At 37.7% G+C, this 18,155-nt stretch overlaps 1 protein-coding gene across 9 annotated transcripts in view; it reads left to right on the forward strand.

The window, feature by feature from the left end:
• Positions 1-18,155, forward strand: part of HECW2 (HECT, C2 and WW domain containing E3 ubiquitin protein ligase 2) — a 349,247-nt gene that overhangs the window by 208,437 nt on the left and 122,655 nt on the right. For all 9 annotated transcript variants that reach the window (XM_073880902.1, XM_073880916.1, XM_025894329.2 and 6 more), the window contains 4 exons: positions 2,288-2,382; positions 8,251-8,326; positions 12,961-13,130; positions 15,508-15,650. In XM_073880902.1, the coding sequence (XP_073737003.1) occupies positions 2,288-2,382; positions 8,251-8,326; positions 12,961-13,130; positions 15,508-15,650 (484 nt within the window). The remainder of the gene's footprint in view (positions 1-2,287; positions 2,383-8,250; positions 8,327-12,960; positions 13,131-15,507; positions 15,651-18,155) is intronic.

Here is an 18,155-nt window from a genome sequence, read left to right on the forward strand (position 1 = left end):
GAACAAAAATCAACTTTTTTTTTTTTTGGTCTCATAATCTGTTACCTAGGCGACTCTTTAAACCTTACAAAAGGGGAGATAGCATCCTAACTTGAGAGGGAGTTAGGGGAAGATGTCTTATAAAAATGCACTTCTCTTTATGGAAAAATGAGCCGCTCACTCACTTAGCATTGATTTGATCTATGTGGTGCTGCTGCAGGCAGAGTCACAGACTGCTGCTGGTTGCTAGCATTTCGAGTGTGATACTCATGAGCTCATGCCTGCAGAATTCAATGCTCAGGCATGTCACTGAGCTTGTTCTGCTTTGGCAGGCTTTGTGCATGGTGTTTAGCTTTGTTCCTATAGAATACATGCTATTGGTCTTGGAAGAAAGCAAGTGGGAGAGGAAGGTTCGCTCTGATCTGTACAGCTGTTATTGTTTCAGTAATAACCAAAAGCTTGTGTTCACGTTTGGGAAAGTCATTTGCAGAGGTGTTTCCAGACAAGTGACGTAAAGCTAGAATTCCTGTGTAGGTCATCTTGCTGTTCCTCAAACCCATCATGTTCGCTCATGCTTTCCTTTTGCCACTCCTCACTCTCTTGGCTCCATTTTTCTCATCTGTAAGTTTGAGTCCAGGCCAATTTGTTCCATGAGGCCTTTCTGACTCCACTGTGTCCTCACTAATCTTCTCCATGGTCTCTACACTCTGCTACCTCATTGCTCTTTCTTTTTAGTGCTTGTCTTTTGTATTTTGTCCTGCCTGTAATTGTCATCCTAACAGCTACACTATAAAACACCTGCTAGACCAGAACCCTTTCTTTGATTCCCTTGCACTCTCTGGCATGTATTGTGATGGGTACATGGTAAAAATCATTTGCTTGATGATGCTAAATATACTGTGAATCACTGCACTGTGATTATCATACATAATGGAAACACTCAATATTTTACCCCATCATAGAGTTAATTTTTTGAGCTTTAGTATTTTGTCATTGATAGGAAAATATAATATGATATTGTATTCCTGTATATAGTATTTTTAATCCTATATAAATTTCTAAAAGAGGATTTTTCTTCAATCATTATATCTTTCTCTTAAAATAGTCAAACCAAATACTTTGTAGGAGGCCATTTGGTGCAGTCAGGAGCGTCAGTAGACTATTAACTTCCTGGGAAGTACATCTAGTGGCCCCACTTTAATAACCAGGTGGCTCAGTTGAGAGAGGAGCTCCACTCCTGTAGGCTGGGACTTTCCCTGCAGCCTGCCCATCAGCATCATTGCCTGTGTTACACACAGCTTGGGAAAAGGGCATCTTGCAGTGACACTGCAGTGACTCAGATATTCTGTATACAGAGAAATTCTGGTGGCTGTGGGTTCTATCTTTGACACATTTTGGCTTCATGGTCTTTGAAATTGTTATTACTTTCCAAAATCAGTAATTGGCATTTGAGTTGCTTTTTTATCAAGCTCAGATTATATATACATGCACACACATGCATACACACACACACACACACCCCTACCTGTGGGGAGAGAGATATATTTCCACAATCTATCTATCATCTATCTATCTATCTATCTATCTATCTATCTATCTATCTATATCTATCTTCTATCTCTCTAACCATATCTATATATCTATATGCCAGAGGTTCCTAAATTTGATCCCTGCCCAGTGGCTCTACTGAAGCCACTTGGAAAATTAAAATACAAATTCCCTATCCTGGCAGAGTCTACTACAGTATTCTTTTTTACTTTGTTAGACTGCTTTTTTTGCTTATTTCCATTGACAACAGCAGTCTGTCTATGTTGTAGAGGTTAGGAGTGAAGGCTTCGGAATTGGACGGATTGGGTTTAAGTCCTGGCTCTGTCATTTCCTGTTTGCTCGACCTTCTGAAAGCCTCAGCACTTCTTCTGTAACATGGGGACAGGGATCTCTGCCTCCCAAGGTTGAGGTGAGGATTAAATAACAACATGAGCAGAGACAAGCACGGGGTCTAGCATGTGATGGACTACCTCGACAAAAGGTGGCCAGTTCAATTCTTGCCCTACACTATACATATTTTGGTGTGTTGTTTTTGTGCATTATTTTTCTCATGTATTCAAGATGTTCTTAGAAAATGTCAGAGGACCATATAAAATCAGACAGGAGTTGGTATCCTTTGTTTCTCTGATTGGAAAAGAGGGGTCATTCAAAGAGTCCTGAGTAGGATTTTCTGAGAGGTGATGTGGCGGATTTCTTCAGCCAATTCCTAAATGACTTGTCTCAGTGTTTCAATTCTTGTTTTTCTCCAATTGATGTGCAGCGGAGATAAAAATCTGTTTTAAGTACTACCACGGCGTTAGTGGAGCCCTTCGTGCCACGACCCCTTGCATCACCGTGAAGAACCCGGCTGTGATGGTGAGTGCCCCTCATTGTCGGCTTCCTCGGGAGGTCCCCAGGGCCCTGGTTTCTATTTTGGCCTGTGCAGCTCTGGCGGGGTGATGGGGAACATTGAAGAAGGAAACACATAACAGCACGGGCACCTGTTTTAGGAAAGGAAATAACTTATAGGCTGGCTTACCTGGATCCATAACACAAATCAGTGGACAAATCTGATTTGATTTATAACAACTCTGTAAATAGGCACCTCTTCAGAGAATCCATTCAGGAAGCAAATTAGTGAGTACCTCATCAAACTTAGTCTTAAACTTAGTCTTAAACTTAGTTTAAATTTAATCTAGGTGACTGGTTGGGAGGAGATGGTGGCATTGCATCTTACGTGAGTCTAATTTACATGAGCTCAGTGAGTAAAAGGGAAAAATAACAATTTAAATCATGTGTGACTCTACCTGCCAGTCAACTTAACAAGCTTTCACCCCAAAGAGTATGAGATGGGAATCACATGTGTGCTGTTCCCTCAGGAGGTCTGAGCACCAGATCCCTTCATGCTGAGTTGGGCTCTAGTGCCTAAAGATACCACACATTTTTGGTATAACATGGCCGCTCAATGTGGCCAGGTCTTCAAGTGAAGAAAGAGATACCTAATTTAGTTTGGGGGGAAACTGGTTGTGTTGGACTTTTGAAGGAAAGTATGTCTATTTTCAACATGGTACTTTCCAAAGGATTACTTTTCACAATTTTGTGATTTTTCACTCCATTGACTAACTTTAGAATCTAACAGCTTTGCAATATGTACTCCATTTACATGAGTGGTTGGGTTCAGATGGTTTGGAGATTCTTAGAGTCTAAGATATGTAAAGCATTGCAGTTACTATAAGCCATTAATAAAAATCAGGCCATGAAATTATAGAAGAAAAATATCGACTCCCACAATATAGAATCTTTATAACTGTGTGTGTGTGTGTGTGTGTGTGTTGTGTGTATGTATGCATTTATAGATGCATGCATTTTTAGAAATAGGCAACTGGCCATGTTGACTCCCTGAAATTCAGAAAGTAATCTCTGCAGGTGGCATTTTGAAATTGTCCAGACCCACCAATGTGGTATTCATAAAGTCTTTCCTTTTCATTTATTCATTCAAACAAATATTCATTGGGTACCTGCTAAGTACCTGGCATTGCATCCACCACCAAGGATGACAAAAGCCAAAACCTGGTCCTTGCTCTCACATCTGGTGGGGACAAGAGACATGAATTAAATTATTTGAGTGATAATTACTATGAGGTGGAGTAAAATGGGACTATGACAGCATATACTACTAGGATTTAACCTGATCAAGTAGGTCTTAGAAGGCTTCCTTGAAGAAGGTGTGTTTGCAGGACAATCTGAAGGATGAGTAGGAGTTACTTAGGTGAAGAGGGGGAGGGAAAAGCATTTCAGGTAGTAGGAATAGTATGTGTAACATCTTCAGTATCTAAATGTTCTTCTCATATTTGAATTACATTTGAGTTCCTATGTAGTAAACATCATTTAGAAGTTAAAAAAATAATCGACATTTACTACACAAGATTTTGAAGGAGAATAACAATTTTTGAGTACAAAATCTGCCACGACACAAACTAAGCACTGGAATATGCTTTAATTAATAGTCTAAAAAGAAAAACCCTGGAGAAGTGAGGTTTTTTTTTAAATAATAAAACCTTTGAAAAAATAACTTTGTATGAAATTAGACAGTAGCTTCCAAACATGATTTTCTGGATTCAGATTTTCTTAGACTTGAGCAATTTCAGTGATAAGATAGCATCGAAGACAGCAGGACTTTACAGCTTGGTGAACATTGATCTCATTCCATTGATTTTGCATTGAGATTACTCTGTCAAAGCCTGTGGATAGTTTGGAGATAATTAATTTGCTTCAGACAGGTTTTAGAGAACCTTAAAAGCTTCCCAGATACAGCTCTGGCCATCAGAACAGAATATTTTGGTTCAAAGGATGACCAATGAAATTGGTGGTCAATAGATTTCTGACCCAGCTGAGACGATTGGGTCTCTATCCAAAATTGGAAGGCTGTGCCACATGGACACCTCATGATGCTGTGTTTCTATCATAGCACGATGGCCACCTCGTTATAAGACATGCGTCTAGTTAGTGTGACCGGTTGACAACATTGACATTTACAAAGCCCTTTAGTTTAATTATTCCATGACCATATGTGAAGAACAGCCCTGGAAGAAGTAATGGAGCTACTCTGTAGGGAAGGAAATGAGCTGCCATCCTCATCTTATGGTCTCTCTCTCATATGTCCTTTTGCAATGAATCAGGGATTAAAAAAAGTTGTGTCTTTTCTATCATTTGCACTTTGACGTCATTGTCATTCACCAGAGTACACAGTGATTTGTGTCTCAGGCACTTGGAACAGGAAATCCTCTGGCTTTGGGGACATAAAAAGGCTAGCATCACTCACTACCACGTATTATTCCAACACTTGATTGTCAGTGTTGCTTCTGGGTTTTCCTGGAATGAATCTATGGAGTGAGTTTATTTAAAAACCTCTCTCTAAACATTGAGAGCAGATGTGTTCCTTATCACTGATGTCCCTATATCTAGCGACAGTGTTTGGTCTTTCCTGACTTTATTGTCATGAGTGATAAAATTGAATTCTTTGAGTATTATTTCAGATGAGCATTTGACATAGTTGTAGTAAAGGACACAATCTGTGAATTCGGGGAGAATTGTTTCACATTAGCCTTTTGTAAGACAGTAGTTTATATTTTTAAAATGAGGGTTCGAAGGCATTTTCTTGTGTTTCTATAGTAGCTTATAACATTTTAAATAAGTTTAAGTGAAGACAGACCGTGAACCTTTTCCATCTCATTTAACTCACTTAGCATCACTGTGGCCTAGCAAGAAGAGACATCATGATTTTGGAGGGAACACATCTCACTGGGCAGTGTGGTCCATTTGAGGGGGGGCTACAGTTTATCAGATGTCTGGCTGTACCCAGGACTTGGAGGGGCAGGTTGCTAAGTGTCTGTCTCAGTAGCATCCTGTACTACCTCACTCTGTTCATCACTCTATAGCCCCGGGGTGTGTGCAGTGAAAGCAGGATGACACAGGGACAGCCATCAATTATCTGGTCAGTTTGCTGCTGTCTCTGTTCCAGGTAAGCTGGGGATGATGAGTCAGAGGGGAACAACACAATATAATAAACCATGCATACTTGTTGAGAGCCAACCCAGAATTATCAAGTAGTAGTTTTATGGATGAAATAAAATGAGGGTACATGGTTGGTACCCAAGTATATTGCAGATGACATTTGAAAACATCAGGAATCAGTTAAGTGCCATACAAAATAGTTTTGATTAAGGTACAGGAAGTAGAGAAGGAAGCAGAAATTTATATTTCAAAATTTGAATGGAATTTATTTTAAAATTGCTCAACTTTGCTTGGATTAGTGAGAGTTTTATCTCTTAGCAGTATATGATTTTTTTTTTAAATTTTTTTTATTGTTATGTTAATCACCATACATTACATCATTAGTTTTGGATGCAGTGTTCCATGATTCATTGTTTGTGCATAACACCCAGTGCTCCATGCAGAACGTGCCCTCCTCAATACCCATCACCAGGCTAACCCATCCCCCCACCCCCCTACCCTCTAGAACCCTCAGTTTTTCAGAGTCCATCATCTCTCATGGTTCGTCTCCCCCTCTGACATACTCCCCTTTTCTTCCTCTCCTGTTATCTTCTTCTTTTCCTTTTTTCTTAAAATATGTTGCGTTATTTGTTTCAGAAGTACAGATCTGTGATTCAATAGTCTTGCACAATTCACAGCGCTCACCGTAGCACATCCTCTCCCCAATGTCTATCACCCAGCCATCCCATCCCTCCCACCCCCAACCACTCCAGTAACACTCAGTTTGTTTCCTGAAATTAAGAATTCCTCATATCAGTGAGGTCATGTGATACATGTCTTTCTCTGATTGACTTATTTCACTCAGCATAACACCCTCCAGGTCCATCCACGTCGTTGCAAATGGCAAGATCTCATTCCTTTTGATGGCTGCATATGATTTTTTTAAAATTGAAGTATAATTAGCAGTGTTATTATTAGTTTCAGGTTTTAGAGAACCTTAAAAGCTTCCCAGATACAGCTCTGGCCATCAGAACAGAATATTTTGGTTCAAAGGATGACCAATGAAATTGGTGGTCAATAGATTTCTGACCCAGCTGAGACGATTGGGTCTCTATCCAAAATTGGAAGGCTGTGCCACATGGACACCTCATGATGCTGTGTTTCTATCATAGCACGATGGCCACCTCGTTATAAGACATGCGTCTAGTTAGTGTGACCGGTTGACAACATTGACATTTACAAAGCCCTTTAGTTTAATTAATTTAGTTTAATTAATTATATTAATTTAGTTAATTATTCCATGACCATATGTGAAGAACAGCCCTGGAAGAAGTAATGGAGCTACTCTGTAGGGAAGGAAGTTTCCTCTGGTAACTACCAGTTTGTTCTCTGTATTTAAGAGTCTGGTTTTTTGTTTATCTTTTTGTTTTTGTTGTTTGTTCATTTGTTTTGTTTCTTAAATTCCATATATGAATAAAATCATGCGATGTTTATCTTTCTCTAACTTATTTCACTTAGCATTATATTCTCTAGCTTTATCTCTGTTGTTGCAAATGGCAAGATTTCATTCTTTTTATGGTTGAGTAATATTCTATTGTGTATATGCACCACATCTCCTTTATCCATTCATCTATCAGTGGACACTTGGGCTGCTTCCATATCTTGGCTATTGTAAATGCTGCAATAAACATAGGGGTGCATGTATATTTTCAAATTAGTGTTTTTGTTTTCCCTGGGTAAATACCCAGTAGTATAATTACTGGATCATATATGGTAATTCTGTTTTTAATTTTTTGAGGAGCCTACATACTGTTTTCCGCAGTGGTTGCACCAGTTTCCATTTGGTGGTGTGTGATTTTTAAAGGAGTAAGGGAGTGCTGAAAAGATTAGATGCAAGGGTTTGATCTAAAATTTAGAATTAAAATGTGGTTTCTATTTCCTAACTATTCAAAATACATTCTGCCTTCACTTCTGTCTCTTCTAGTATTGTGGACTTTTTTAGAGAAACAGGAAACTCTTTTTTTTCTAGTATATTACAGATTGAGCACTAACTGTACATAAATTGAGAGAAACCCTAGATCTGCTATGTGGTCCATAAATGACTGGTTTCAAGTGAGATATAATTTACTTGAAAGTTTTTAGGAAAACTTTTACAATACAGTAACCAGTACAACAGCATTGCAAACTCTGTCATTGCTACTTATCATACCACGTGCCATGTACCTGCAGCAAAATAAAATAGGAGTCTACAAGGGCAATGGAACATCCACATGGTCACTCAAATATTTGGCAAGAGAGGACAATTCTGCATGTATGTGGATGAGCTTGATATAAATCACCTGTTTAGTTTATTCTGTTTTCCTAATAAATCTAAAGGAATTTGGTGTTTGGTTTTTAACTTAAAGGATTATTTTAATACAGTAATAGCAATATAAGTGCATTTACTACATCTCAACTATATTCTTGTCAAAGAAATAAAAGGCCATGAAGTATGTTGATTCATATCCCAGGGAATTTAGAAGTTTGTATTGGTTTCATTTGGGGTAAAGATTAAATTGAGGTATGACTCTCTCATCTCTGAGAATATAAGTTTATGTCTCGATTCCAAGATTTATAGCATATGAAAAAGCATACACTACAATGCATGTTTGACACAAAAATCATTATATTTGCAAATATATGTGGCTTCTTGAGAAAGTTGAGTACCATCATACTCCTGTGAAACTTCCAATACGTGCTTTTCCTCTGCAGATGGGGGCAGAAGGCATGGAAGGAGGTGCTTCTGGAAATCAGCATTCTCGGAAACTAGTTAGCTTTACATTGTCAGGTAAGGATGTCTTTAAACATGATGTCCAGTTTGAAAATATATAATTTCAAAGGCATGAATGGTCATTTTTGTCTACAGATTCTCATGTATTATATATGAAGTAGTTATTTATATTTTTTGGTAATATTTCTGGAAATTCGAGTATATTTCTTTCCATTAGATTATTAATATAAACTTGGGGATTATTTCTTCCACCAGGTTTCCTAATGATAAAAAGACTGCAACTATGTATAGTTACTTTAAAAGAACACTGTAATGTAATGTGTGCTCACCCCACTGTAGAACTTTTTCTTGAAAACCTTGAAACACCTTGTTTCTTGAAAACAAGGTGTGCTTAGCTCATCTGGAGAAAGGAAAAAGTTGGAGACTAAGAAAAATAAGCCAAGGGATGCTCCTATTTCTGTGGAGAAATACACATAAAAATTGGGAAGCTGATAAGACAATTTTTTGTTTATTTTTTGGTTAGTGAAATACTCTAATTGCTTATATGTTCATGAAAAAAACACTGCTTTTCAGATTTTGAGTTGGAACTCATTTGTGTTTTGTAAGTTTAATTTAGTTGAAACCAACAGTTAAAAAAAAAAGAATAGGAAAAAAATCAGAATTTTACACTAAAGGGAAATATTTTTTCATAGAACATCAGTTTATACAAACTGAAAACTTTCACACAAAAAGTACACACACCTATGCATGGGTGTACTGGACTTCAGAGTAAACTAGACTTCATGCGCTGTGATTTGTGCAAGACTGTTGGATCACAGATCTGTACCTCTGAAACAAATAATACATTATATGTTAAAAAGAAAAAGATAGCAGAAGGGGAAGGATGAAGGGGGGAAATCGGAGGGGGAGACAAACCATGAGAGACGATGGACTCTGGAAAACAAACTGAGGGCTCTAGAGGGGAGGGGGGTGGGAGGATGGGTTAGCCTGGTGATGGGTATTAAGGAGGGCACGTTCTGCATGGAGCACTGGGTGCTATACGCAAACAATGAATCATGGAACTCTACATCAAAAACTAACGATGTAGTGTATGGTGGTTAACATAACATAATAAAAAAATAAAATTTGAAAGCTACTGATTTAAAAAAATTAATTGGCACTTATAAAGTCAAGGTTTGCACTAAGAAAATCGGTATTTGAAATGGACTTTTAAAATAGAAAACTGCTACGATACATACAAAATGCAGTCTAACAGATGTCTGTCACTGTAAGATGTTTTGTTTTCATTTTTCCATGGGTACAGTGCTTCTGAAATTTAAATTAGATTCACTTTTCTTGGCTGCAAAAAGTGTGAATGAAAATTGACATTCTCAAGAGTGAGAGAAAGCCGATCTTGAAAACAGACATTTCCATGATGCATGATCACCACCTATGAGGCACATTAGTTCATTGCTGGCCTTTGCCTTTGGAGTGTCCATTTCTGTTCTAGCATGTTCCTTCTCCCCCGTGTGAGGTTGCTTATTATGAAAGCCTTTTTTGCTTTGATTCTCTGGCGAAATCTCAGAAGTCATAAACTGGTGGCTTATGCTTCAAATTTAGCCAATACCTGTGTTTTAGTTGGACCCCTCAGGGTTTAAAATGTAACTAGGTTTTTAGAAGGGCACTTAGAAGTACCACGGCCGGTGTTACTAGTCCCCTGCTCCGCATTATCTGTGTGTCCCCTGAAAACATTTATCTGGCTACGCTTTAGACCTTCACAGTCCTGAGCGGCAGGTACAGAAATCCTTTATAGGTAGGGAACAATTAGCCAACCTCCATGGCTCAGAAAATTTAGAGTTTGACCATCCTATGGTTTTCTTAGTTTAGAAGCATTGCCCTAGGCTTTCAAGTGATCAGTATCATTCTAAATATGATCTATATTGACCCGAGGAGATGCTAATTAACTCCCCATAGGAGCATGACCATCTAGAAGCTGAAAATCCCAGGACTTTCCTAAAAAGTAGGAAATAAGCTTTGGGGCACCACCAAATGCTGCTTCTTTAAATATAATTTCCTCTAACATCCCACTTCAATACACATGGTGGCTGGCTACTTTATAACTCTTTTATTTCCCAATGTATTGTCAGATATTTGCAGATGATGTACAGAAGTGGCTAAAAATTATAGAAGATGAGAGCAATTCTATAATGGTAATTCTGAAAAATTAATCCAGTTGTAGCATGTTGACAGTGAATGGTGATTTTTATCCAAGAGCTTTTAAGTTCTGTAGAATGGCTACCTGCAAATGTTCTCCTCTTGATTATCTATGGTAAGTAGGGACACAAATAATTGAATTCTACATCTAAAACAAAAACTGTGTTTTGATGAATATCTTCATCCTCTTCTCCAAATAAGACTTTAAGCAAGGATATTTAACGTGTCATACCTTTGTGACTTTGAGTTCTTTTTTGGTCTATGAGGTTATGTGGACACTTATGAGCAATAAAATGTATAAAAGACAAAAGGGAGAAGCAAGAGCAGGAATGAGATGGATAAGGGACCTGAATAATCAGACCACAAATAATTGGTAATTTCTTACATTTATTAATGAAGATTTATTTGTACAATGTTCCTTGTGGCAAAATTTGGCATGAGGGTTATTTAATAGTGACATCCTTCATCATGGTGGCTTAACCTTCCAATGGGAGGCTTTTTGTTCAAAGGAATGCTTTGCATGAATAATTTACCTCTGTCAGGCTTTGTGGCAGCCATTTCTGTACATGTTGCTCCTCATTTACTGCAAAGAAATCCCTTCTTTAGGAGTAAATTTAATATCTAAAGAATATTATTCTGTCTTTGAGTCTAAGGCGACATCATCAAGAAAGGTAAGAAAATGAATATGCAAATAGTTTTTCTCTTGAAGCTATTTTATGCTAACTAAAGCCAAGTGAAAACATGTAGCATTATTAAATTGATAGTCAGAGGCAGATGCTGTATTAATAATGACTCCGTAGCTTGTGAAGTGCTGGGAGTGGGGGCTGTAAGGCTAATGACCTTACAGCGGTTTCCCTGAAGAGCCTGTCTGGTTCCTCACTCATCTTTCCCTTCTGCCAATGGTTTTCAGAGCAAATATCTTACTGTATTTCATGCAATGTCCTTAACATAAAGGCTTCTTGGTTGAATTTTTCAACCTTTGCCGACATAATTAAAACTGCCTCCTCTGCTTCCTGTCAGTTGTCATCGGCCAACACGCTAGGCCACAAGTTCTTGTTGCCTATGGGGGAGCCTCCTCCATGCAGCAGTCCCTAGAGAATATGGTTCTAGGGGCAACCCCAGGCCAATTCTGTCCTACTAAGAAAGACCATGTTTCAAGAATGGGCTTCAGGGGCACCTCGGTGGCTCAGTCGGTGGGGCGTCTGACTCTTGATCTCAGCTCAGGTCTTGATCTCGGGGTCGTGCATTCAGGCCCCATGTTGGGCCCAGCGTGGAGCCTACACTAAAAAAAAAGAATGGGCCTGAGTGGAGTGACTCAGGTGACCTCCTATAATTTAAAGTCACCATAAATTACTGATTTGGGTAATCCAAAGGTCTCTGAAGCTTCAGAGGCATCTGCAGAATTTCTCCCTGGACCAGGAGTCAGCACCTCCCTAGACTGATCATAATTGCATCAAGTTACTTAGAAATAGTCTATGATCTCAGAAGCTTTGAAGATCACTTAGCTCTCAGGCCAATCTTATTCACACTACTATTCTCAGAAAGGTGTTGAGGACCCAGCGGATCTGGGTTTATTGACTGACATGTTTGTATCCCTTAGCCTGACTCCTTTTAAAAGTATCAGTCTCTTCACTTACCAGACTTTAGCCAGAAATTTTAGCAGCTCACCTATTGTGAAATAACAACTGGTGAATCTAAGATGAGTTCTGACACAGTCATCAAATATGTAAGTTCCTAAACAGTAACCTCATAATTACTTAATACAGCAGGTGGCATTCAAATTTTAGAAATATTTCTGGTCTCCTTTTCCCCCTAACATTCATTACATTTGTGGAGTATATATGACATTTTAAATGAGGTACAACTGAATATGTGCTCTTGAGTTTTATCCCCAATTAACATAGGTCTGTAATTTCATATATGTATGTAAAAGATTTAATTTTTCTCTCATGAAAGAACATATTAGAATTCTTTTTTAAAAAATAAACTGTTGGGGAGCCTGGGTGGCTCAGTCTTTAAGTGTCTGCCTTCAGCTCAGGTCATGATTCCAGGGTCCTGGGATCAAGCCCCACATCGGGCTCCCTGCTCGGCGGGAAACCTTCTCCCTCTCCCATTCCCCCTGCTTGTGCTCCCTCTCTTGCTGTCTCTGTCAAATAAATAAATAAAATCTTTAAAAAAAATAAAAAATAAACCGTTGCCTAAGAATTTTTCTCAAGATACTATTTGAAATGCTGTTTGCCAGACCATGTGAAGATGCACATGTTAGAATCAAGATGATTCCCAGGCAAAGTCAGTTTAGGTGCGTAAGGTGATGGTAAATGTTTGGCTTCGTTTTTGCAACGTGTCAGGAGACCCCCCCCCACCCCCCCCCACTGGAATTAGTCATAAGTCACTTGTCCTCACTTATCTAAGTGATCATACTGTGAATAACTTTGTGATTGTTTTGCTGTTATTTACCCACTCCTCTCTCTTCCCCTCCCTCCCTCCTCTCTTTCAAGATCTTAGAGCAGTTGGGCTAAAGAAAGGGATGTTCTTCAATCCTGACCCTTATCTTAAGATGTCCATTCAGCCAGGGAAGAAGAGCAGTTTCCCCACCTGTGCCCACCATGGGCAGGAGAGAAGGTCTACTATCATCAGTAACACCACTAATCCAATTTGGCACCGAGAGGTAAGATGATCCTCAGGGGTCTTCTACTTGACAGGAAGTTGGCCAAGCCTATCTCTGTTCTGTGTATCATTGAGCTGTTTATGAGCATGGCAGGATGGCTGAGGGGTCTCAGGCTTATGTTAGAAAGAGGGTCTGACAAGAATGAGATAGTCCCTTGTAGCCAAGGCCAGGTGTAGGGCAAAGCAAGTGAAGTCCTTACCTCAGATGCATGACTTAAGGGGGCCAAAAGACTCAATTATCAAAATTAATATTTTAATGAAAATTTTTTTAGAAAAATCAAAATCAATGCAAAAAAATTCATGATGAACAAATATTAAAATTTTAAATAAGGACAAGGTCAGTAACCATGCCTTGCTGAGCCATATTAGAGCCTGAGGCAGAAGGAAAAGTCAGTAACACCAATCCTGTTGTTATTTAAAATTTTTTATGTTTTGTACCTGAAACTAATACAACACTGTATGTTAACTAACTGGAATTAAAATAAAAAACTTTAAAAGCCCTCCCAATGTTTTGTTCTAGTATATATTCAGTACAGATTAAGGGAATTTCTCTCCCTATGGGCTTTGGCAAATGTTTTTCTGATTTCTAGATTTTGGTTAATTAGATAAGCCATTCAAGGACTCGTCATCCTGAGCGAAGCCGGATTGTTGATGTGTTGATGATAGATACCTTAAGAGTTCCTCACAGCTACATTATGCTACCTGTCATCTTAGTGCACTGCATCATTAAAGTCAAGTGGACCGAACAGAGACATTGTTTCTCATCTAGTGAACAAAGTATGAGCTCTCCCACCATTTCTCAGAGATCCAAGACATGTTTCACATACTAGTGTTAGAGTGTTTCTGGGTAAATGTTCATTGGCGTAGGAGTTATACAATGAATCAGATCATTCCCTAAATGTTTAATGACAACAATATGTTCTAACAGTTTTGTAGAAATATTTCACTGGGGCGGGAGATAATTCAGGGGATCTAAAACCAATTGGAAAAAAAGTATGGCTATTTGAGACTTGCCAGTACAGCAAGATATTTCTCCTGAGAAGTTCTTATGGTTATTTAAATGGATTAAATATTGCATATATTCTTACGCCTGGTTTAAAAAGCTACTTATGATCTCCAAATAGTAAATAACTCTTAGAGGCATACCACTTAATTTAACACATTTAGAAGCCAAGAAAACATAACATGCATCTCACTATGAGCTCTAGAAGGAACATAATGGATATAGGAATGATAGTAGCAACAACTTTCTTTTACTAACATTTTATATTTACAAAGTTCTTAACCATGTTTTCAGTGTATGCCTAATAAGGAGGCATAAGGGATGAGATCATCATCTCTCCATTTTGATGATTAAGAAACTGAAGCTTGAAGGGTTTATGTAACTAGCTGCTCAGAGACACAGGTAGTGCTTAAACTCAGCTCTCTTGTTCCCAGCAAGTGCTTTTTCCATTCAGCAGATTACTAGACTCCATGGCCCTTGGCAGAACTTTAATTGTTATGACTAAATGAACTTAGCGGAGCCTAAGCCTAAGAGTGGCTGACACCGTTAGCATCACTCTGGTTGAGTGGATAATGTCAGGGAAGGGGCAAAATGGTTCAGGTTAGATTCTGGCCCCATCACTTCCTTATCCTGAGATCTCGTCCTTGAAAATATTATTTGTAAAGATAACATGAAGGTAATATATGTGAAAGCCTTTGTAAATGAATAAAGCTTTTTATATTTATTTTGTAGTCTTATTAATAGCCAATCTGATTCTCTCCAATGGCATTCCTAAGCAAAACAACAAAGCTTATGTTAACTTCATATTTTTATTTTTCTGTCCCGTGTGCCTTTTAAATTAAGTACTTTCCATTTAAACATTGTTTCATTCTCATATTTATCAGAGAAACCACAGTATTCTATAGATGTTCCTACTTTAGCCACTAAGTGAAAGAGTATTTTAACCTGTGCTGTCAACTTCAGAATCCCATAGGATGAGGAATGAAAATTGCTCTTAACCAAACACAGTGATAATTCCAAACCATCCTGTAACAGGGTATTAAATTTCAAAGAACTGAGATACAATAAATGTAGTAAGTACTAAAATTGTATTGTGTACAATTTAATATTTGATAGCATCTCCTTAAAGTGTTGAACCAGGAAGGGCTGAATGATTGAATGAGCTTCTTTTGTCCTGCAGATTCTTAACTGATGCCTTGTAATCACTGTGAATGCTAATGATTCTAAATGAATTGAGGATGGACAGTGGCTGCAGATATTTCTAGCAATGTGGACTCTAAGTCATTAGGATTTAAGAGATACCATTTTCTGTAATAATGAAGTGATATTTCATATTTGTCTTCTGAATCAACATGTTATCTGTTTTCGTTTTCAGAAATACTCCTTTTTTGCACTTCTTACTGATGTCTTAGAAATTGAAATTAAAGACAAATTTGCCAAGAGCCGTCCCATCATCAAGCGTTTTCTGGGGAAACTAACCATTCCAGTCCAGAGATTGCTGGAGCGGCAAGCCATTGGGTAATCAGACCCCACTTGTAGGGATCTTGTTGAGATTAGTTTGCACAGAAGCAACTGAAATGAAACTTTGTAGTCCTAGGACTTTTCTTACTGAGAAGAAGTGGTAAGATAATTCTTTTAAAAATGAAAGTGTTTGCATACTCATTAAACTGTGCAGGACAAAAGCAATTTGTTTTCATTATATACCTTTTTTTTTGTATCTATCTTTTCCAAGATGTGCCTACCATTAACATTTCTGTGTCAAATGTCATAGCACTCAATTGTTTTTGAGTATATTGAAATCTTTCAGTAAAAGTCTCTCCCTAGAGCAGGATTCTGGTGTCAGGTTGACAGCTCCCTTATCCTAATTAATCCCATCCAGACAACTCGCTATTCCTGAATAACAAAAAACAACCTTGTTTTAGGGCCATTTAAAATAAGACCTTGACTTGTAGGAGGTATTATCATAGAGCTCCTAGACCTATACATTCATTCAGACAACTAAAATTTACTCATTGAGAGAATTTTAAAATGTGATTTGATGTCTGTTTTCTTTCCGTGAGCTTTTTGTAAGTTGTGAATAAACTAGTTAAGAAATCATAACATCCCTTATCATAAATGGTGTATGTATTTTTATGTGGTCGTTTCTGGCAAACTCAGTACCGCTGCTGCTCTGAGGTAGCACTGAGGGTACTGTTTTGGTATCTTCTTCATTGTAGGAGAACATTATGAACATATGGAAGTAGTAATAGTAACAGTAGTGGTGGTGCCGCCACCTTGTTTTGTGTCTTCTTCACTGTAAGAAAACATGAACAAATGGTAGTGGTGGTCATAGTTGCAGTGGCAACAGAGGTAGTAATAATGGTAGTAGCAATAATAATAAATAAAAGTGAACAAACTAAAAAGACGCTGAGAGCTTATTCTATGTCAGGGCTTTAGTACATTACTCTCATTAACCCATGTAACCTTCTCAGCAGCTCTGGGAGATAAAAAGTTGATTATACCCATTTCCGAGAAGAGGAATCCGAGACTAGCAAGCAAGAGGTGGAGCTGGGACTTGAGTGCAGATCAGTTTGCTCTAGAATTCTGGCTTCTCTACAACACTTTAAGGATGGGCAGCAATGTGTTATTATTCCAGCTAACTAAGGAAGGTTGATCATTCATATTCATTCTGCAACTAATGGACTGTTTTATTTTGGCAAGTCATAACTTACTTGGGCATTCCTCATCGAAAAATACAGTGTTTAGACCAGCTGAACTCGAAGGCCCCTTCAAAATCTGAAACTAAGAGATTGTAATGGATTCTAATTCTCTGACCATCAGAGACAATGGAATTTGTGGTCGAGCCAGCACACATGAAGTAGGAATATTATACTGAAATTCTAGTACCTGGTTTATCTGATAAAAGCTAGGAAATCACAATTATTGCTTCTGGTAGAGATCATTTACATTAGGAAGTTTTTTAAAAGTTATTTTTAGGACTTACAGAAAATGAAAGATTTAAAAGAAAGTAACTATGGTAAATACAGTATATCTATAATTTAATTTATATAATTATCATCATATAATTTACAGAATATATAGGACATGTGATAAAAGTGTGACTTTATGTACACCAGTAAGAATGATCAAGGCAAAATAAAACCTTTTCAGTGTGTGAAACCGTTGTTGACTTGCTGGCTTTTCATTTAGTCTTTTAAACAATTGGACACTTCAAGAACTGCCAGTCATGAACTGGTATGTATTAGAAGCAGCCCAGCATGAATTTGTAAAATATTGGAATTATGAAATGTTTCTGTATAAGTATATTAAAAATATTGTCTGATACAGATACTTGGGGATTTGCTTTATTAAGAATGATACTACATATTGATATATCAACTATTAACACCTAAATATATATTCCTGATCTGATTATTGCTTTCCACCAAGTAATTGATTCATCTTGAAAAGTGCTGGATTTTCATTACTTCTGTGTTTGGTAGATTGCAGCCCTCTGAAGTAGTTGAGGTTTTATTGAGTGTGGTTTTGTAGGATGAGCTAGAACTTCTTACTAATTACCTATTTTGAGAGCATTTGTTTGAATGTGATATTTTTCAGAGAGTGGCCCACATTTGTCCAAAATACACATCACTTTCCTGTGCTTTGTCAATCCCTCTGATTACATTAGAGAGAGAATGCCTCAGGTAGTGAGAGTACTTTGGCATTTATTCTTCATAATCGTGTTTCATAATAATATATAATATATTGTTCACAGTAATATATCACAGCAAGAAGCAGGATGAGTCAGATGAGACTAGGTAAGAACAAGGAGGCACAAAGATGAAAAAGAAAAAAAAAACAGAAATAAAAGAAAAAATATATATTAAAAAAACAAAATAAATAAAAACAGAAAGGAAGAAAGGAAGGAAGGAAGAAAGAAAGAGAGAGAGAGGAAGGAAGGAAGGAAGGAAGGAAGGAAGGAAGGAAGGAAGAAAGGAAGAAAGAAAGAAAGAAAGAAAGAAAGAAAGAAAGAAAGAAAGAAAG

Source organism: Callorhinus ursinus, unplaced genomic scaffold, assembly GCF_003265705.2.
Source record: "Callorhinus ursinus isolate GAN/ISIS: 27379988/994484 unplaced genomic scaffold, GSC_fseal_2.0 scaffold2, whole genome shotgun sequence".
NCBI lineage: Eukaryota > Metazoa > Chordata > Mammalia > Carnivora > Otariidae > Callorhinus > Callorhinus ursinus.